Raw genomic sequence first — 21,720 nt, forward strand, 5'->3', positions numbered from 1 at the left:
GGGGTTCCACTTTTGCAATACATATTGGAACAGTTACAATGAATAGAAAGTCGGCTTTGAGTCAATCCATAGCATACTGTCAAATGTAGTGAAGTGGTGTTCCGTGAGTGTAAAAATTTATGTGTCAAATTGTGTGAGGAATGGATTTCAATATTATTTAATCAAAATAAAATCTAAATATTATATGAATCTTTAACTACACTATATAAAATAGATAGAGATTAAAAATGTACTTTGAAGTAAGTATTCTAATTAAATTTTATTGGATTGATATAACCTCACCATACACACTTTTGCAGAGATTTTATTTATTTATACCATTGTTATTACTGTCATGGACATCAAACACCTATCAGTTTTATGTACCAGGAATGGCACCCACAGATTTCAAAAAGGGTGATCCTATTGAAGTAAGAGCAGTAAAAATGACTAGTATCCACACGCAATTACCTTACGAGTATTATTCATTACGTTTCTGTCTACCAAAAGGTGGTTCGTCTGCTATACATTATAAATCTGAGAATCTGGGCGAAGTTTTAAGAGGTGATCGTATAGTAAATACTCCATATGTGGTCAAAATGGCAGAAGAGACGCCTTGTACATTACTATGTAATTCTCCTGAATATCCCATTTACTGGAGTACTAGAGAATCTCAGACTGCTGTTGACAGAATTCAACATGAGTATTTTGTTCACCTGTAAGTTCATTTGTTGTATTTTAATCCTTATTAGACTAATGATAATTTTATACAATATAGTGATAAAACCAGCTAATTTCGTAACGCCCTATGTAAATTTTCAACAAGTGGATTTTAAGATAATGTGTAACATATTTAATTGTCTGCCAACAAAACATTTATTTTAATTGTAATAAGAAGGTATTGTGAATTATTCTTAGAATACATATTTATGCGATCAAATCAATACGTATTTTTGGATATGAAATGAAAATGTGACCTTGAATAAAATTGGTATTTTTCCAGTATGTTATTTTCCAAAGAAATGTTATGTTTTAGGTATTATATAAACTTTTAAGTTTTTTAAATTAAATTGAAGAATTTTTTAAATCAATGATTGATAATTATAGGTTAGTAGATAATTTACCAGCGGCTACACCCATATTCAATCCCGAAACGAATGAAATTCAATATGAACATGGCTATCGTCTTGGAAATACAGTGGGGGATAGAAGCTTTATTAATAATCATTTAAAATTGACATTGTTGTACCACAATCCTCATCCGTAAGTTGTACCAAAATGACAATGTTATTATTATTCTGATAAATAACATTCTAGAAATGTGTACCGAGTAGTAGGATTCCATGCCACAGCTAAGTCTATAAACAGAGACGAACTTAAATTTGACGGCAAAACGTGTGATTTCCCATCAAAACCAAAACCACAAGTTGTCGATCCTGTGGCAGGGACAAAACTTTATTTTACTTATGAGGTTGAATGGAAGGAGTCTTCTGTTAGTTGGGCATCCAGATGGGATACGTATTTGGCCATGAGCGATGCACAAATTCATTGGTTTTCGATTATAAATTCTATTGTCGTCATTTTCTTTTTATCAGGTAATAATTACATTTGCCTAATTAGAATACTACAGCTTCAAATCAACTGTTGATCGCTGATAAGATTAAATCTGTACTATCTGTGTACACTGTTTTACATAGATTTTATTAGGATTTAAAGAAATATTGAACATTAAGTATTTTGTTTATAATTATATTTAGAATATAAACATAGTGCAAACAAAATAATAAGAGTACTTAACTTTGATTAAAAACTATTTTAGAATAAATTTTATAGAAATAAGAAAAAGTTTCAGAAAAGAATGTTTTTTTTTAACTATAATGTTGAATTAGGAAATAAAAGTTAGTATTTTATTTCAATTTATTCAGGAATTCTTACTATGATCATGGTAAGAACGTTAAGAAGAGATATAGCTAAATATAATGCGGATGAAAGTTACGACGAGACTATCGAAGAAACAGGCTGGAAATTGGTACATGGAGATGTTTTCAGACCACCCAGAAACTCCAGACTATTCGCAGCATTGATAGGATCTGGAATACAGATATTTTTAATGTCACTGATAACGATATGTGAGTATATTTTCGTTAAATCAGTTTTTTCCCTCTATATCATGCTTTATATTTCAGTCTTTGCCATGTTGGGTATGCTGTCCCCAGCCTCGAGAGGTGCTTTGACAACAGCCGCTATAACTTTTTATATGATTCACGGAGCTGTGGCGGGTTACTTTTCAGCTCGTTTATACAAAACCATGAAGGGAAGGGAATGGAAAAAGGCGGCTTTCCTCACAGCAGCTTTGTACCCAGCTGTCGTTGGTCTCACCTGCTTCTTCCTTAACTTCTTTATCTGGGGCAAAGCCAGTAGCGGAGCTGTACCATTTTCTACTATGATATCTTTGTTCCTTATGTGGGTGTTCATCTCCCTTCCGTTGGTGTATCTAGGATATTACTTTGGATACAGGAAGCAACCTTATCAACACCCAGTGAGGACTAACCAGATACCCAGGCAGGTGCCCGAACAACACTGGTACATGAACCCAGTGCTTTGGTAAGTTTATATGTTATGTGAATTTGTAGTAGTCTGTACAAAATCTGTTCTATGAAGCTTTTTGTGAATATTTTTTAATGTTTGTGTTTGTACTGATAAAGCCTAGGATTCTTATATATTAAAAGCTGCCCTTCCGCCGTCTTGCTCCCACGATTGCCTGACAAATTTTTTTTTAAGAGCTGCAAAGTGCCCTTCAGTTCTTCCTCCGTGCCCACATTCTGTTTTGATGGTGACTTATTCACATCCCCTTTTTATGACACGTTTTCCACGAAAATTAGAAACTTTTTTACTGCAAAGGAGAGATAGGACAAAATGGCCATTTCTTATTTGATTATAAAGTTTTCCGTGTCATTGGAGTTGTGATGTGTCATTTTACATTCGCAACTGTCCGTTGTCCTTTTGGGATGATATTATTAAACTTCATTGGACTATTTCAAGATGAACTTAAACATTGAAATAACTGACATAGGCTCCACCCACATGTTGGCCGCTGTAGCTCAGTTTGTAAGCTCGTGACCAGCAAGCCAAGAGTCTTTCCACTAGACTTGCTGACAGGTCGATATGTACTGTTGACGACATTTCCATGTTTTAACTTGAATGTCACACAAAGAGTCGCCGTTCCGGTAACAGTAGTAGAGAAAAGTGTAAACCAGGTATCTTGGAAGAGAAAACCAGTCTTCGTCCAGGCGAATTATATAGGTTTTTTTTTTCAAAAATCGGGCCTACGTCGAATTTTATGGGCTTAAAATTAAGTAAGTAAAAAATACACAGATTAAAAGCCTAAATTTGTGTATTTGTCGAGCGTCATTGTTTATAACAAAAGAAAAAATAATGATCTTTTTTCAGTTTTTCCCTTATATCTCCGAAAATAAGTCGCTAATCAACATGAAGTATACTTATCAATTTTGTTCCTGAGGAAATTTGCTACAAGGATAGGCTTTTGCGAAAGCTCGCAAAATTTTTTTATATTGCAAAATAGGGAATGAAAGAAAAATGCAAAATTTTCAGCATTAAATAAAAAGAACGAATTTGGCTGAAATTGGATGTAACCACAGGAAAAGATAACTGTTGGGTGCTCAACAAATACCAACAATCTGTACCCTCAATTTCAAAATGGCGACCTATTGCAAAATTATAAACTCGAAAACGCGAGCACGTATATCTTTTGCCCAGGTAATTACATTATCTCGTGTATGTGTAAATTTCAGATTTTTAAGATGCAAAATAAAAAAGTTAACAAAAAAACCAAAAAAAAAATCGTAACTAGGGTCCTTTTCTCGGCGATTTTTTAATATACAGATTTCAAACCAATTGCATCAAATAGCGCTTAAAAAAACATGAATTAAAAAAAAACGTCTTGATCGACCAATAGGAGTGGAGATAATTTTTTTTCTTAAAAACGGTATTCTGCCTGTTCTATTTAATATTTATTTTGTAATAAACTTGGGCTCGTTGTAAAGTAGAAAACTTCTTTTCTACGCTGAATTTTTTCTGAAAAGGTTCGACCAAGAAATGACCAAGTAAACATTCGTTAAAGGCAGCGAGATCCGCGTGGTTGCCACGAGAAAGGAGCACTGTGACGTCATAGTGCCCTTGCTGCGCTCGGCTTCACAAAATTCTTACTTAACAAATGGTACGTGGCGTACGGCCCACCCCAGAAGGCCGAAAAAGATGTAATATCATCATCTTTGCCATATCCGTAAGATGTTACTGCGTGACCTTTTTTTTTAGAATCGAATCAAAACGTGTTCAAATTTTATAACAGTACATAGGTAAGTCACAAAAGCTTGAAGCCTCCATAGAGCTTGCACAAGGTTCATAGTGGCCGGGAATACTGGGAAAAGTCAGGGAATTCGTTATTCTTCATGAAAAACAGGGAATAGTCAGGGAATTTTTAAAATATTCATGAAAGTCAGGGAATTTGATGTTTGTAACTGGAAATTTTGTGAAAGCCGGCCCTAGGTTTTTGAAAGAGAAAACTATTTGTGGTTTTAAAACCTTTATAAGAGGTTCTTTGTGTATAAAAAAGATTATGGAGTCCAGTCGTGAAAAAGTTTAATGCATCAACACCAATTAGTATGTAAAAATGAACTACAAGGACCTGGATTTTTTTTATAAACAGGGAAAAGTCAAGGAATACCCTGAAACAAATGCACTAACCACATGTTCGTTTTTTTCAAAAGGAACAGGCCATCATCTGCTTAGAAGTGCTTTGTGCTTGATCAATTTTTGTTGCATTTTGCTCATCTTGAAAGATCCATACAATCGACTGTTGTTTATTTTTGGGCTCATATGCTCATGTTCATGATTCATTACCTGTTACGATGTCATAGACGTGTTTTGAAGCACCACATTCGTATTTTTTGAGTATTTGACTAATTGACACGAGCGTGAAATTATGTGGGATCCAACGTGAATAATTTTTTTTAACGGATAAATGCTCATGCAGTAATGAATCTACCCCACTAATACTATACCATCTAGTCCCACTAATACCCAAGAATGCCTCAATCTCACGGTAAGTCATATGAGGATCTTGCAATATCAGTTTATGCACAGCATCAATGTTTTCTGGAACAACTACCATTTTGGACGACCTTCACAAAATTCGTCAGCGAACCAGGGCCATAATTCAATTTCGTATACTGGCGATAAAATTGTAAAAAATAATCTCGTAGAAGTGTTCACGACTTAATTTCATTTTTTGGCCGAGATGAATTTTTCGAGTCACAAATAGCTCCAATACGTCAAAGCGTTGTGAGTAAGTGTATGGACAAAAAGTAAAATTTTACGATAGGGACGTCGGTCGGTTGTCAGATGGCAACACCAAAATCGTCCATTCCTGAAATATAAAAGGCAACCCTTGTATTGTTTTTATATGTAAAACACGAAATAGATACGATAATATTCAACCCTAAATAATTCTTAGATGAACTTTTAAAAACTCTCAGTAGGTACTAAAAAAAAAATTATCAACCATTTATATACAGGGTGTCCGCAAATTTCACCGACAACGTTTGATTGCATATTCACGACGATAAATAAATACGATCTACGAAAAAAAAGTTAAATAAAATCCTTTTGGTTTTTGAGTTACAGGATTTCAAAGTTTCAAAATAAAATTAATTTACTTAATAACTTCATAACCCTTTTGCCGATCGCGTTAAAATTTGGTACACTTATTTGAACTATTATTGCGTATTATTTCTAAAAGTTTTAGTCAAAGCGATATACTAGGTGATAGTTTTTTCTGGTTACCTCTCCCTCTTAATGGTCAAAACTTTTACATTAGTCGTATTTTTTTTGTAAATGGGCAGCAACATTGAAATGGTCACTTTATTTAAAAAAAAATAGTGGCCCTTGAGAAAATGGCCTACAAAAAGCCATTCTTGAGAAAAATGGCATTATTTGCAGGTCTGTACTTTTTGATTTGTATAGCGGTCTCACAGATTTAAAACTGAGTTCAGTAGGCGATGAAAACAGGATGTCGATTGCTGTGGATATCAGGGAATATCATTATTGTCGTGTTTCTTTAGGATTCTCATCACTCTACACATGCATACACATGCAAATTATGAAGTGTCCGCAGTGTATCAAGACAATTAAACGGAGTTGTAAATTTTCATAATTTGCATGTGTGGAGTAATGAGAATACTAGAGATGGGAAAATTCCCAAACTATGAAAATTCCTGGAAAGTTTCCATTGAAAATTCCGGAAATTTTCCGAAAATTTCAAAAAATTTTTTTTTGGATTTGGTATTGTGTTCTACATACCATCAGCTTTCCAGAAAGACCAAATACTTATATACATTTTTATTTATATTGGTATAAATATTGGAAAAATATAAATTATGTATTAATCATCCGTTAGAAAAAATTACATGCTGAGGGTACAGTATACAATATCTTTATTTTTTAACAAACAAATAGTAAATACATTAAATAATTATACTAGTTTTAAAATGTAATTGTACTTTGGTTCAACTNTACGTATTTGGCCATGAGCGATGCACAAATTCATTGGTTTTCGATTATAAATTCTATTGTCGTCATTTTCTTTTTATCAGGTAATAATTACATTTGCCTAATTAGAATACTACAGCTTCAAATCAACTGTTGATCGCTGATAAGATTAAATCTGTACTATCTGTGTACACTGTTTTACATAGATTTTATTAGGATTTAAAGAAATATTGAACATTAAGTATTTTGTTTATAATTATATTTAGAATATAAACATAGTGCAAACAAAATAATAAGAGTACTTAACTTTGATTAAAAACTATTTTAGAATAAATTTTATAGAAATAAGAAAAAAGTTTCAGAAATGAATGTTTTTTTTAAACTATAATGTTGAATTAGGAAATAAAAGTTAGTATTTTATTTCAATTTATTCAGGAATTCTTACTATGATCATGGTAAGAACGTTAAGAAGAGATATAGCTAAATATAATGCGGATGAAAGTTACGACGAGACTATCGAAGAAACAGGCTGGAAATTGGTACATGGAGATGTTTTCAGACCACCCAGAAACTCCAGACTATTCGCAGCATTGATAGGATCTGGAATACAGATATTTTTAATGTCACTGATAACGATATGTGAGTATATTTTCGTTAAATCAGTTTTTTCCCTCTATATCATGCTTTATATTTCAGTCTTTGCCATGTTGGGTATGCTGTCCCCAGCCTCGAGAGGTGCTTTGACAACAGCCGCTATAACTTTTTATATGATTCACGGAGCTGTGGCGGGTTACTTTTCAGCTCGTTTATACAAAACCATGAAGGGAAGGGAATGGAAAAAGGCGGCTTTCCTCACAGCAGCTTTGTACCCAGCTGTCGTTGGTCTCACCTGCTTCTTCCTTAACTTCTTTATCTGGGGCAAAGCCAGTAGCGGAGCTGTACCATTTTCTACTATGATATCTTTGTTCCTTATGTGGGTGTTCATCTCCCTTCCGTTGGTGTATCTTGGATATTACTTTGGATACAGGAAGCAACCTTATCAACACCCAGTGAGGACTAACCAGATACCCAGGCAGGTGCCCGAACAACACTGGTACATGAACCCAGTGCTTTGGTAAGTTTATATGTTATGTGAATTTGTAGTAGTCTGTACAAAATCTGTTCTATGAAGCTTTTTGTGAATATTTTTTAATGTTTGTGTTTGTACTGATAAAGCCTAGGATTCTTATATATTAAAAGCTGCCCTTCCGCCGTCTTGCTCCCACGATTGCCTGACAAATTTTTTTTTAAGAGCTGCAAAGTGCCCTTCAGTTCTTCCTCCGTGCCCACATTCTGTTTTGATGGTGACTTATTCACATCCCCTTTTTATGACACGTTTTCCACGAAAATTAGAAACTTTTTTACTGCAAAGGAGAGATAGGACAAAATGGCCATTTCTTATTTGATTATAAAGTTTTCCGTGTCATTGGAGTTGTGATGTGTCATTTTACATTCGCAACTGTCCGTTGTCCTTTTGGGATGATATTATTAAACTTCATTGGACTATTTCAAGATCAACTTAAACGTTGAATTAACTGACATAGGCTCCACCCACATGTTGGCCGCGGTAGCTCAGTTTGTAAGCTCGTGACCAGCAAGCCAAAAGTCCTCAGTTCGAATCGCACGCGTGTTAAATTTTTTTATTTTTAAACAATATTTTCCCTAAAAATTTATTTTACCAAATGGATAAAAATATTTTTTATATTTTATTTACCCCCCACATACTAAATATGTAACGAATATTTCCAACTAGACTTGCTGACAGGTAGATATGTACTGTTGACGACATTTCTATGGGTTAACTTGGATGTCACACAAAGAGTCATCGTTCCGGTAATAGTAGTAGTGAAAAGTGTAAACCACGAAGAGAAAACCACTTTTTAATATACAGGGTGTTCTCAAAGTTAAGTCATTTATTTTAACAGTTGGTAGCACTCATTAAAAAAAGTCGATTTACCAAAAATCGTTTATATAAAAGTTGTCAAATAAAGCAATTATTGAAAATTGAAATTTAAAAACTTTATAATACAAGCCTAATTTATTGTTATTTTCGACCACACCATTGTAAAAACATAAATTGTTTTTTTACTATTGATCCTGGGTATCTTTTTTTTGTAGTTGCACTGTTTTGAGTGCGCTTTTCAATTTGACAGCGCTAAATAATTCATACAGTAGTGTGTGATATTATTTTTGATTTGTGGAGAAATGGTGATCAAGTAAGAAATTTTAGAAATTGTCGAAAACGATCCAACGAACACTAGATCCATGTTAGTAAACAAACAATTTATCTTCCAGCGGGACTCCTCGTTGTTTCTTTAAATACACTGTATCGCGGAATCGTATAACTAAATTTACAAACATCCGCGGAGCCGGATGATTTCGTAAAGAGAACATTTCTGTGTATAAGCGACATGCTGCAACTGCATTTTGTTGACACTCCCCGTAAGTTAATATTATGTCCACTAGTTCATTGTTTAAATAATATCACTCACTACTGTACGAATTATTTTGCCTTAAGGTAGGATTTTTAAGCTTCCATCAAGGCAGTGTGCGACATCAGCAATAACAAAGAAAAGTAAGGTCTTTGACGGTTGGTTACCCTTATGTTTCCGAAGACTTGTGGCAAACAAATGCGCTAACCACATGTTCGGTTTTTTCGAAAGGAACGGGCCATCATCTGCTTAGAAGTGCTTTGGGTTTGATCAGCTTTTGTTGCATTTTGCTCATATTGAAAGATCCGTACAATCGACTGCTGTTAACATTTGGGCTCATATGCTCATGTCCATGATTCGTTACCTGTTACGATGTCATAGACGTGTTTTGAAGCACCACATTTGTATATCTTGAGTATTTGAATTGACACGAGCCTGAAATTATGTGAGCTCCAAAGTGAACAATTTTTTTTAACAGAAATGCTCATGCAATAATGAATCTTCCCCACTAATACCCAAGAATGCCTCAATCTTACGGTAAGTTACATGACGATCTTGCAATATCAGTTCATGCACAGCATCAATGTTTTCTGGAACAACAACCAATTTTGGACGACTCACAAAATTCGTCAGCAAACCACGGCCTTGATTAAATTCCGTATACCACCGATAAAGTTGTAAAAAATAATCACGTAATCATAATTAAAAAAAATCACGTAATAATCACAAGTGTTCACAACTTAATTTCATTTTTTGGCCAAAATGAATTTTTCGAGTCACTGTAAACGACACAGATAGCTCCTATATTTTAAAGCGTTGTGAGTAAGTGTATGGATAAAAAATCAAACTTTACGATAGGGACGTCGGTTGTTAGATGGCAGCACCAACATCGTCCATTCCCGAAATATAAAAGACAACCCTTGTATTGTTTTTATATGTAAAACACGAAATAGATAATAAAACACAACTAGATAGGATAATATTCAACCCTAAAGAATTTTTAGATGAACTTTTAAAAACCCTCACTACTAAAAAAAATATTATCAACTATTTATATACAGGGTGTCCGCAAATTTCGCCGACAACGTTTGACTGCATATTCACGATGATAAATAAATACGGTTTACGAAAAAAAGTTAAATAAAAACCTTTTGGTTTTTGAGTTACAGGCCTTCAAAGTTGTCAAAAATAAAACTAATTTAATTAATAATGTCTTCATAACCCTTTTACTGATCGCATTAAAATTTGGTATACTTATTTGGACTATTATTGCGTATTATTTCTTAAAGTTTTAGTCAAATCAATATACTGGGTTACCTCTCCCTCTTAACGGTCAAAACTTTTACACTAGTCGTATTTTTTTTTAAAAAGGGCAGCAACATTGAAATGGTTTTTTTTTATTTAAAAAAAATAGTGTCCCTAGAGAAAATAGCCTACAGAATGCCATTCTTGAGAAAAATTGCATTATTTGCAGGTCTGTACTTTTCGGTTTGTATAGCAGTGTCACGGATTTAAAACTTTGAGTTCAGTAGGCGATGAAAACCGGATGTCGAGTGATGTGGCTATCAGGGAATGTCATTATTGTCGTGTTTCTTTAGGATTCTCATCACTCTACACATGCAAATTATGAAGTGTCTGCAGTGTATCAAGACAATTAAACAAAGTTGTAAATTTTCATAATTTGCATGTGTGGAGTAATAAGAATACTAAAGAAACACGAGAATAATCACATTACTTGATAGCCACAACAATCAACATCTTGTTTTCATCGCCTACTGAAGTCAAAGTTTTAAACCGAAACATACACACATGCAAATAATGCTATTTTTCTCAAGAATAGCTTTCTGTAGGCGATTTTCTCAAGCGACAATATATTTTTTTTTAATTAAAGGACCTTTTCAATGTTGCCGACCACTTTAAAAAAATACGACCATTGTAAAAGTTTTGACCACTAAAAGGGAGAGGTATCCAGAGAAAACTATCACCCAGTATATCGATCTGACTAAAGCTTTAAGAAATAATATGCAATAATGGTCCAAATAAATGTACCAAATTTTAACGTGATCGGTAAAAGGGTTATAAAAAACACACCACAGAAATGAGAATTATGAAGTTGATGAGATTATGAAGTTATTAATTAAATTAGTTCTGTTTTTGACAATTTTAAAGGCTTGTAACTCAAAAACCAAAAATTTTTTATTTACTTTTTTTCCGTAGATCGTCTTTATTTATCGTCATGAATGTGCAGTCAAACGTTGTCGGGGAAATTTGAGGACACCCTGTATTTCATTAATGGAATTTTTATTTCTTTATATGTTTCAGTACTTTGATGGCTGGAATTCTACCATTTGGAGCTGTATTTATCGAACTGTTCTTTATATTTACTGCCATATGGGAAAATCAGTTTTACTACCTCTTTGGATTCTTATTTCTGGTGTTTGTCATATTGGTAATTTCTTGCTCGCAAATTTCCATTGTTATGGTCTATTTCCAGCTTTGTGAAGAGGTAAAACTGTTAGATGGCCTAAATAATATCCAAACATTTTAAATTTACTTTTTAGGACTATCATTGGTGGTGGAGAAGTTTCATAGTGTCTGGAGGATCTGCTTTATACATCTTAGGATACTCACTCTTCTACTTCATGACAAAACTTGAAATTACAGAATTTATCCCGACATTGCTATATGTGGGATATACAGGTTTGATGGTATTCACCTTTTGGTTACTCACGGGTACCATAGGGTTTTTCGCAGCGTACGCATTCGTCCGGAAAATCTATTCCGCCGTTAAGATCGACTAAGTCAATGGACGAACGTGAGATGTACTTTTTTTCTTACAACGAATGTGTTGTGTACTTTTGTGATGGCTTTTTTTTTTGATAGTTTAATTTTAACTGCGCACTGTAACGTGCGATAAGATCACATTTTTCATATTTATTTGTTTTAGTAAAAATGTTTAGTTCGTAGGACTTTTTTATAAAGTCGTGCTATGGTACAATACCTTCTTTTATCCTACCAAACCTTTTTAGAATGCAGAGAAGTGTGCACTAAGGAAGTTCATGACAAAAATATGTGTTTCCAGGTCGATGATGTATTTCCTTTTTCGTGTTCGTCGTCCTTTGAATTTAACTTATCGAATATCGGAGAAAACAATGTTTAAAACACTTATTTCCGCAATTTATCAGTAGGGTCTCTTAATTAAGACTCATATTAAATTATTTAATATTCGATGAGCAGTGATTTACGAAATTCCAAAATTAAATGATGCATTTTGCAATTCGGGGGTTATTCGAGTAAACATATTTATTTCGTATTAAGTAAAGCAACGCAATATGTGTAATGTATAGTTGTTTTATAAATCATGACCAATTTGTATGACAAGTAAAAATTCTATTAATTTTGTTCCGATAACACAGGCCGTCAATTTTCAGAACCAGAAATCGGACCTAGCGTACCCGAAGGATTTTGGTGCGCTGATTATGAATCCGAGCTCAGAATTTGCCCATCACCCTAGGTTCTTCAGATATTCTAACCTAAAAATGCAAAAATCGCAGTTTTTCACTATATTCTGGGTCAGATTACAACATGAATTAATTACGTTAAACCATCTCAAAGTACCACTCTTACCCTTCTAAGCGCACTTCTATTTTTTTGAAAATCTTTTTTTTTTCCATAGAAATAGAAATATGATAGTTTGAAGTTTAGTACTTCAGCGATTTCGTTACAACATGGAAATAATCAAAATTTATCCAAAAACGAGATGTAAAGTACTTATATGTTTCTTGAGTCGGTGAATTTGAAAATACTGTCGGATCTGCTCCATAACCTCAATATTTCAAGATTTTCTAACCTAAAATTGCGAAAACACTTCCAAATGATGCAGATACTTCTGTATACACGCTGTTACATTCGGATGCTAAGGTTCATCATAATGCGCTATAACCTACAACACGTATACCTAAATGCGCAATAACCAGCGAAGGCTAAACCCACACGACGGTAAACATTAATGTGCGATAANATACTTCTGTATACACGCTGTTACATTCGGATGCTAAGGTTCATCATAATGCGCTATAACCTACAACACGTAATCTAAATGCGCAATAACCAGCGAGGGCTAAACCCACGACAGGTAAACCTAAATGTGCAATAACCAGCGTAGGCTAAAAGCACGACAGGTTAACCTCAATGCGCAGTAACCTGTGAGCACTGAACGCACTAGAGTTTAACCTTAGTGCGCTGTTTAGCCCTCCCTGGTTATTGCGCATTTAGGTTTACCTGACGTGGGTTTAGACCTCGCTGGTTATTGCGCATTAAAATTTACCTGTTGTGGGTTTAGTCATCGCTGGTTATTGCGCATTTAGGTTTACCTGTCGTAGGTTATGGCGCATTATGATCAACCCGTCATGAGCTTAGCATGCCAATGTAACAGTGTGTGTGCTTCATATAGTAGTGTTTTCGCAATTTTAGGTTAGAAAATCTTGAAATATTGAGGTTGTGGAGTGTTTTCAATTTCAGCGACTCGAGAAACATAAGTACTCTATATCTCATTTCTGTAACGAAATCAAGATTTTCAAAAAAATCGGAGTGCGCTTAGAAGGGTGAGGGTGGTATTTTGATGGTTTAACGCAATTTTAGAAAAAAAAATTCAGGTTGTAATCTGACCCTGAATACAGGTATAGCAAAAAACCGTGATTTTTGCACTTTTAGGTTAGAATATCTCGAGAACCTAGGATGATGGGTCATTTCTGTGCTCGGATTCATAATCAGCGCATCAAAATCCTTTGGGTACACTAGATCCGGTCTCTGGACTTTCGTAAAATTAAAAATCGTTAAACGAGCTAACAAATTTACAGGCTGTTAAAAATTGAAAATGGAAGGAACCTTTATATTTTTAGATATGAATTAATTGACGAATTCTTGCTATTTATATTTTGAAGATTCTACAATATTTCTATACAGTATCGGACAACATTAGAGATACTTCCGTTAAGTTGCCAGTGCATACAAAATAGAAAGATTGTCATTAACCAGGTTTAACATAATTTTATTATAGATTGCCAAACAGTTTAAATTTCACGAAATAGTTGTATATTGGTAACATTTTTCTAGCAAATTTTCTTTTTCACTATCTCCCAAATGTTTTTGATGGGATTCAAATCTGGAGACTGCCCGGCTATATCAAAACTTTTACATTATTTTCAAGAAACCATTATTTTACAATTTTTGTGGTGTATTTGAGGTCATTATCTTGTTGATAAATAAAATTTTAGGGCATTTTGGTACATAACGTGATCCGTAATATCTTCAGTCCGATGAATAGGTCCCATTTCATATGCTGAAAAGCAACCCCAAACCATAATATTGTCCCTACTTTTTTTTATTGCACAAGAAACATATTGTGGATCAAGTCCTTTATTCATAGGAGGGTGACAATTTGTGAGCCATTTCCTAACAAGTATACATAGCGAGTGGCAAACAACATTCTAGCTTGTATTTTTTTGTCAGAAATAGTTTCTTAGTTGCTCTGCTGCCAGGAAGTGCATTCTACACCAAACCATACTCAATGTTGTTGGACACACACCTGACACACTTATCGTGGCCTAAAAATATCTGTGGAGCATGCTGACTTGGTCTTTTTATTCTCCAATCAACTGTTTTGTGATTTTTTATTTCCTATGGCCTCTTTAAATTAAGGATAACCACCGTGACAACCGAAAAGTTCTCAAAGTTGAGTCATTTATTTTAACGGCTGATAGAACTCATAAAAAAAAGTCAATTTACCAAAAATTGTTTATATAAAAGTTGTCAAATAAAGCAATTATTAACAATTATTTTAAAAAATTGAAATTTAAAAACTTTATAATACAAACCTGATTTATTGTCATTTTCGACCACTCCGTTGTAAAAACATAAATTGTTTCTTTACTATTGATACTGAGTATGTCTTTTTTTTTGTAGTTGCACGCTTTTCGATTTGACAGTGCTAAATAATTCGTACAGTAGTGCGTGATATTATTTTTGATTTATGAATATTTTGTACTATAAAAATGGCACATGTTTATGAAAACAATTAATTAGTGGACATAATATTAACTTACGGGGAGTGTCAACAAAGTGCAGCCGCACATATGTCGCTTGTACGCGGAAATGTTCCATTTACGAAATCATCTGGCTCTGCGGATGTTTGTAAATTTAATTATAAGACTCCGCTATACAGGGTATTTTAAGGAACAACGAGGAGGTCTCGCTGAAAGATAAATTGTTTGTTTACTAATGTGGATCTAATGCTCGCTAGATCGTTTTTGACAATTTCTAAAATTTCTTCCTCGATCTCCACCATTTCACATGGAGGAGGTCTTTCAGCGTGACCTCATTGTTCCTTTAAATACCCTTTGTCACGGAGTCTTATAACTAAATTGCATTTTGTTGACACTCCCCGTAAGTTAATATTATGTCCACTAATTAATTGTTTTCATAAACGTGCCATTTTTATAGCACAAAATATTCATAAATCAAAAATAATATCACGCACCACTGTACGAATTATTTAGCACGGTCAAATCGAAAAGCGTGCAACTACAAAAAAAAAAGACATACTCAGTATCAATAGTAAAGAAACAATTTATGTTTTTACAACGCAGTGGTTGAAAATGACATAAGTGAGGTTTTGTATTATAAAGTTTTTAAATTTCAATTTTGTTTAAATAATTGTTAATAATTGCTTTATTTGACAACTTTTACATAAACGATTTTTGGTAAGTTCTACCAGCTGTTAAAATAAATGACTCAACACTGAGAACACCCTGTATACTGATGAAAAAATCTATGAAATTCTTGCTGTTGAGGTTTGGAGAAACTTCGCAATATGAATAAAGACTTTAGATTTCTGTTGATGTACGATTTGTAAAATTTTTAAAAACTCGTGGTATTCCATCACATGCTCAAATTAAAATAACTGTGAAAATAACATACAAAATATGGAATAACCCCCGTATTAGTTATAAATTTTAAATTAATCTTTCAACCTAGGTATTAATTGGCGTTGATTCTTAAAAGACATTTATTTTTTTGATCACCTAGTTGTATTAGTTTAGGAAATATTTTTGAATGAGTAATAAATTTTAGTTTTACACTATACTCAGATCACTTCTGTAAATATTTATGTATATGTACTAATAAAAAATGATTTTTATGTAGTTTGCTATCTTTATTTCTACCTCACAATTAGAGCTCGACATTTACGTGCAAAGTCAGTGGCATCACTAAGATATTTAAAAGTAGTAGTTATTTATAATTTTTTTGACTCAATTCCAATAATATCATTACTCTGATTTTTCTTTGACACAATGCATGTGAAAAGACAATCAACGGTTTCAGAGTAATGGCTACTTGTGTGCATATTTTTGCCAAAACAATTGAAAAAAAATCATTATTGGCCACATATATCAATACTACAGACACCAATAATAAAAATTAGGTTATATAAATGAAAATGCCCAGTATGGCAGCTGTAAGACTCGATTTCTTATTTGCATTTCTTCTTTCAGTAAATCATAAAGCTGATAGGAAATACAGTGTAAGTCAAAACATTTATTACATCCAACAAAACATTTTTAAACTTCTTTATCACACTGAGACACGAACCTTGCCCCACGATACAAACCTCGTTTTATTTAAGCAAAAGCAACAAACCATAATTTTAGATCTTTTTTTAACAACTTTAATTTACCGACAATTTTAAAGTTTAAATACATTTAAAAATAAGTAAATTATTTTAAATACAGGGTGTCCCGAAATTGATGCAACAAACTTTGGTCATAGATTTTTAAAGCAAAGTGACTGCAAAAAACCTGTGATTTTCCCCCGTTTTTTCACAATTCGCAGAGAATTAAAAAGATACATAAAAATATGTTTTTGGTTGCAAATTACTTGTCGTAAAAAACTGAAATGAGCAGCTTTTAGTATTTTGAAAATTTTAAAAATGAAGAATTTGAATACTACCAATTGATGTAAAAACTATTAGCATGTGAATTATCTTTTTGGAATTTTTACAATTATTTCCGATATTCTCTATTTTTGGGAGATGATTCCACCCCCTGAGCGCGCTTAACCCTTTCACTGCTCCAGACGTATATATTCCCTAAAAATTTATAGGGCTCAAACTGCTCCGAACGGATTAATTCGCATGAATAGTTAAATTGGATCAGGCTGCTCAAACCGTATATATTCGCAACCATGCGCATTAGTGACTCGGTTATTGCAATTGGTAAGGCGAATTTTTGCGGGCGAGCTTATACCGATTGTGACAAATATTTTTATTGAAAGAGTTACTGGTAATAGTACCAAGATTGTTCATGTTTCTTTCAGTTTCTATTTAGTACATATACTGTATTTTATTCAAAATAAAATCATAAAATTTATAGTAAATCGTAATTTAACACAACATAATGTAAAACTATAAGTGGTCTAACTGCTCCAGACGTATATATTCACATGCGATAAACTTTCACGCACGGCGCAGTAGCTACGTTCAGATGTATTGCGCAGCGAAAGGGTTAAGGGTGGATTTTCTAATTCAACATGCTTATTTCAGTCATGAGAATAAATCTTTCTATGTATCAAGAATCATTTGGTATAAAAATTCACATGCTAATAGTTTTTATATTTATTGGTAATATTCAATTCTTCATTTTGGGAGTCTTTTCGACCCCTAAAAGGGGTGATTTTTGAAAATTTTTCAAAAAACTGCTATGCACATCTTAATTTTTTTGCGCCGAGTAATTTGAGACCAAAAACATAACTAAGCTGCCGATCTGAATTTAGAAATATTAAAACGGTGGACCTCAAGGATCCATTTTAGGTCCTAGACTTTATTAATACATGTAAATGATTTACATACTTGTGAACCAAATTGTAATTGTAGTAACACAACACAATATCCCTTCCGAAACAGTTGGCAATAAAATAATTTTTGAATTTGTTCAATATTCTTCAGCAACAGTTAAGTTTTTGAGAGTTATTTTGGACTGATTTTGAATACTTTATAAGTTATCAAATCATATATGATTTGTAATTTAAAGAATAATATATTTAGAAACATGCTACCATGATTTATGCCATATTAATCTGGGGGCCATTTAACCAATGTGTGTGTAAAGCGAGTTTACAAAAATTTAACAATTTCATTCAAATGTTTTTGAAACACTTCTCAAAATTTGAATGAAATATTTTATCTATACAGGCTGTTACAAATTTGCTTCTCACTACGGGGGGATCTTGGAAACAGTAAGATACGAACTAGCTTTTTGCAAAGTTGTGTAATCAGGGGACCAACATTATGCCTCTAAAAAATCAAGGCTAACATGATTAGTTTTCAAAGTATTTGAAAAAATCTGAAATTTTGGAAATCTGTTTTTGTTTCATTTCAGCCTTGTTTAAGGTGATATTAAAAGGAGAACACTTTCTCATGGCAACTTTTGATGCCATTATGCCCTCTATCGAATGGCATAATCAATTTTTATATGTAACGTTTCATTTTTCTGGAACCATCATCAACTTACTTTTTTAAATACAGCCCTATAAATTTTATTACATAAATTTTTCGAGACCAAACATCTGAATCTGGTTCAGGCTGAGGCAGTACAATATTGGGGGTTTTGAAGGCTTGCAAAAAATATTTCATATTTAGTCATTCCCGAAATAACATGATAGAAACAAACATTTTAATTTTAATTATTCTATTTTCTACAATTATTCAGACTTTGTTTTTTGTGTTTTACGATTGCTATGCCACTTCTTCACTAGTGTCAGTGACATGAAAACTGGTATCATTATTGGCAGAAATAGTGGAATGTAGACAGCATACCTAGAAATTATTCATTCTATTGTATAAATATCACAACTTTGTTTAGTAATACTTACTTTTGATCATGTGGGAAATACAACAATGCTAATAATGATGGGTCGCTAAATGCCCCTTCTGAATTCCAAAATGCGATTTTGGAATGTTTTAAAGCTAGATCTACATCCCCCTTTTGTAAGAATTTCTCAGCTAAGTCTGCATTTCCTACAGCTATATTAATTTTTTCTCCAACTTCGTCGCTGATCACAATGCTACCAATTTCTGACAGCAGCTGTGCTAGAGATTTTAACGTTCTTCTTGTGGAATCTATCATTTCCTCCGTTTTTCTAATTTTAAGTTTGTTAATATTATCTGCTTCAATTCCTTCAACGCCAAATAAATGTTGTATTTGAGTTATAAAAGTAGACACAATTAGTCTTAAATCAGGCTTAAATTGTTTAGTTTCGCATGAACTTTTATCGGGATTAACAATGTAAATGCCACCCCATCTAGGACTCAGAAAAGCATTTGTTGGAATTTTTATATTTCTATCACTATAAATATATAAGGGCGTGGAGCAGTATGAAAAGTATAACACTAAATTTATAGTAGGTCTCTGTGAAAGATGAGACCACATTTTTGTTTCCAAAGGACTTATAATATGAGGCAACTGACTTTCTTGTAAAGCAAAATGATCCGACATCTTTCGTGGATTAATTCCTAGGTCAGTCAAGTATAGCCATTGCGATTTAACGACAAAATCGGCAATGGGTGATATTGCTTTTAAGAATGGTTGCATGTTTTTGTCAATATCTTCTCCATTCAACTCTATTTCTATACCACTTGGATCCGGATGGACAAAAGTAATTAGTATGTCATAATCTAAACTCAATGGAATGCCAAATGCTTTATTGGATTTATTTTTTAGTTCCACTTCATACATTTCGCTAATAGGTAAATTTGCTCTATAAACTCGTGTTGTATACCACCAAACTGGTAATCCGACAATCACTAATATGAAAAAATATGAAAGTATGCTGTATACTCTGTAACCAGATTCTTTTTCATCTGAAGCAAAAATAAAATAATGTTTATATTGTAAGACAATATATATTTAAAACGATTACCTCCCGCGTTAGCTGCATTTGTAATTTTATTTGTAAGTTCTTTAGATGTCATTTTTGTATCGCTTAAAATATGTTATATTCAACTACAAACAAAACTGTAATATTAATATTACATTGCCTTTATGAACTTGAAGTGTTATTTTATAGGTTAAAGAAACAGGAAACGTCAAGGAAGGTATTAGGTTAGGTTGATTTTTATTCTAATCGATTTCGATCAAGGGATTTAATGAGAGTGAGGATGTGATCGTATTAAACCAATAGTAGCATCATAGCTCTGTAGTCTATGCTATCTCTAGCCTTGTTGCTCCACTGCTCTCGTATTAGAGCAGATCATATAATACAGTGTATTAAGCTGTGATGTATATGGAGGAATCTCAGAACATATTTTCCATATCATTAGAAATCTCTTAATTAAAATCTAAAACAATACAAATTGTTAGTTATCCATCTGATCTGATACTGATATCGTAGTATCGGACACAATCGAATCTTTCCCCGGATCTAACCCAACCCATTTACAAGAATTTATTTAATACCTATATTCTATTTATATTATAAAAAGGTAGATAGTTTATTAAAACATCAATTCGAGCACCAAATTATCAACAGCTCCGGATTAAAAAAAATTTGATCATAAACTAGAAACAGGGTTGTTCCCACATTGCCAAACTTATACAAAATTTTATAAAATTGTGCTGTATCATAAGTGTCATAACTTTCGAGAGCAGTAAGCTACTATAAATAAATATTGCAAACGTAAATTAAAATCTGAAAAAAACGTCTTTCTGATATTTTATTTTGCCTCAAAAAGTAACTCGAGATATAGTGCCTCTACTTTATAAATAATTATAAATATATATATAAAATTGTCCAACATACAGTGTTCGTAGACTAGATTGAAGAGAACTGAAGTAGGGTAGGGATGGTCTGGAAATTTAAATAGTCATGGACATATATCTGTACCTTTTTTGAAATTTAGTACTATAGACTAGATTTTAATGCTTGCTGTATTGAAGAGTTGAACCTATTCATATTTTAAATGTTTCCATTTTGCGTAATAGTTAAAAAGTTTTTATGTAGGTGTTTACCAGTGAAAGTGTTCGCAAATTTAACTACTTATGCTCACTTTTCAAAATACATAATAAAGTACTTTGATAAATTTTAAAAGGTGACCCTTTTTAGTTATTTTAAACAAAAAAAGTAAATAAAATATTTCTGAAGCTGTGTGATGTAGAATGATGAAACTTATAGATTAATGATTTATCTAATTAATAAGAAAAATCCACTTTATTCGGAGCTGCTCTCACTGAAAATCCAAGAAATTCGGCGCTGCTGGAAATTTTGAAATTTCGATTTCTATACTTCTTATGGTATTTCCAATATGAAGAAAGTTACGGAACACTTCATATTAGATCTAACGCAACTCTGCAAAAAACAGTTAATAACTTTATTTCAAAATATAAGGCAATCATGAAAGCCCGAAATTTTTTTTTCCGCGTCACATCCCTTTATATTATTGCTATCTCAACATATAATGCAAAATCTCAATTAATAAATTAAATCGAGATTAATTTTTAGATCGTTTCTAGAAAAATGAGATAATTTTAGTTATTTTACATTTTCCAGAGTACTGGGAATAATTTTAATAAAAATTTAAAAAATAAATTGCAAACGGCTTCTTTGTTGAATAAAACATGAATTGAATGAATGAAATTGAATACGCACCATT

At 32.8% G+C, this 21,720-nt stretch overlaps 2 protein-coding genes across 2 annotated transcripts; one reads left to right on the plus strand and one right to left on the minus strand.

Annotated features, from left to right (window-relative positions):
• Positions 1–79: 79 nt before the first annotated feature.
• Positions 80–13,031, plus strand: LOC108917630 (transmembrane 9 superfamily member 4). The gene is made up of 9 exons (XM_018724340.2): positions 80–239; positions 300–697; positions 1,087–1,242; positions 1,297–1,530; positions 6,607–6,650; positions 6,982–7,185; positions 7,243–7,660; positions 11,340–11,523; positions 11,579–13,031. The coding sequence occupies exons 1-9, from the start codon at positions 228–230 to the stop codon at positions 11,816–11,818; spliced, it is 1,890 nt and encodes a 629-aa protein (XP_018579856.1). The 5' UTR covers positions 80–227; the 3' UTR covers positions 11,819–13,031.
• A 5,700-nt stretch (positions 13,032–18,731) lies between these two features.
• On the minus strand, positions 18,732–20,166 carry LOC108917623 (GPI transamidase component PIG-S). The gene is made up of 3 exons (XM_018724329.1): positions 19,992–20,166; positions 18,945–19,932; positions 18,732–18,888 (listed from the first exon to the last, which is right to left on the minus strand). The coding sequence occupies exons 1-3, from the start codon at positions 20,041–20,043 to the stop codon at positions 18,774–18,776; spliced, it is 1,155 nt and encodes a 384-aa protein (XP_018579845.1). The 5' UTR covers positions 20,044–20,166; the 3' UTR covers positions 18,732–18,773.
• Between the last annotated feature and the right edge of the window lie 1,554 nt (positions 20,167–21,720).

This window comes from Anoplophora glabripennis, unplaced genomic scaffold, assembly GCF_000390285.2.
Source record: "Anoplophora glabripennis isolate ALB-LARVAE unplaced genomic scaffold, Agla_2.0 scaffold71, whole genome shotgun sequence".
Lineage (NCBI taxonomy): Eukaryota > Metazoa > Arthropoda > Insecta > Coleoptera > Cerambycidae > Anoplophora > Anoplophora glabripennis.

What these genes read in the sequence shown, in the direction of transcription:
- LOC108917623 (XM_018724329.1), bottom strand. Translation starts at nt 20,043, where the DNA reads ATGACATCTAAAGAACTTACAAATAAAATTACAAATGCAGCTAACGCG. An exon ending in AAATGCAGCTAACGCGGGAG is followed by an intron (nt 19,933 to 19,991) that starts GTAATCGTTTTA and finishes TTTTTGCTTCAG; the next exon opens with ATGAAAAAGAATCTGGTTAC. An exon ending in TATTTCCCACATGATCAAAA is followed by an intron (nt 18,889 to 18,944) that starts GTAAGTATTACT and finishes AATAATTTCTAG; the next exon opens with GTATGCTGTCTACATTCCAC.
- LOC108917630 (XM_018724340.2), top strand. An exon ending in CATGAGTATTTTGTTCACCT is followed by an intron (nt 698 to 1,086) that starts GTAAGTTCATTT and finishes TGATAATTATAG; the next exon opens with GTTAGTAGATAATTTACCAG. An exon ending in AATGTCACTGATAACGATAT is followed by an intron (nt 7,186 to 7,242) that starts GTGAGTATATTT and finishes TTTATATTTCAG; the next exon opens with TCTTTGCCATGTTGGGTATG.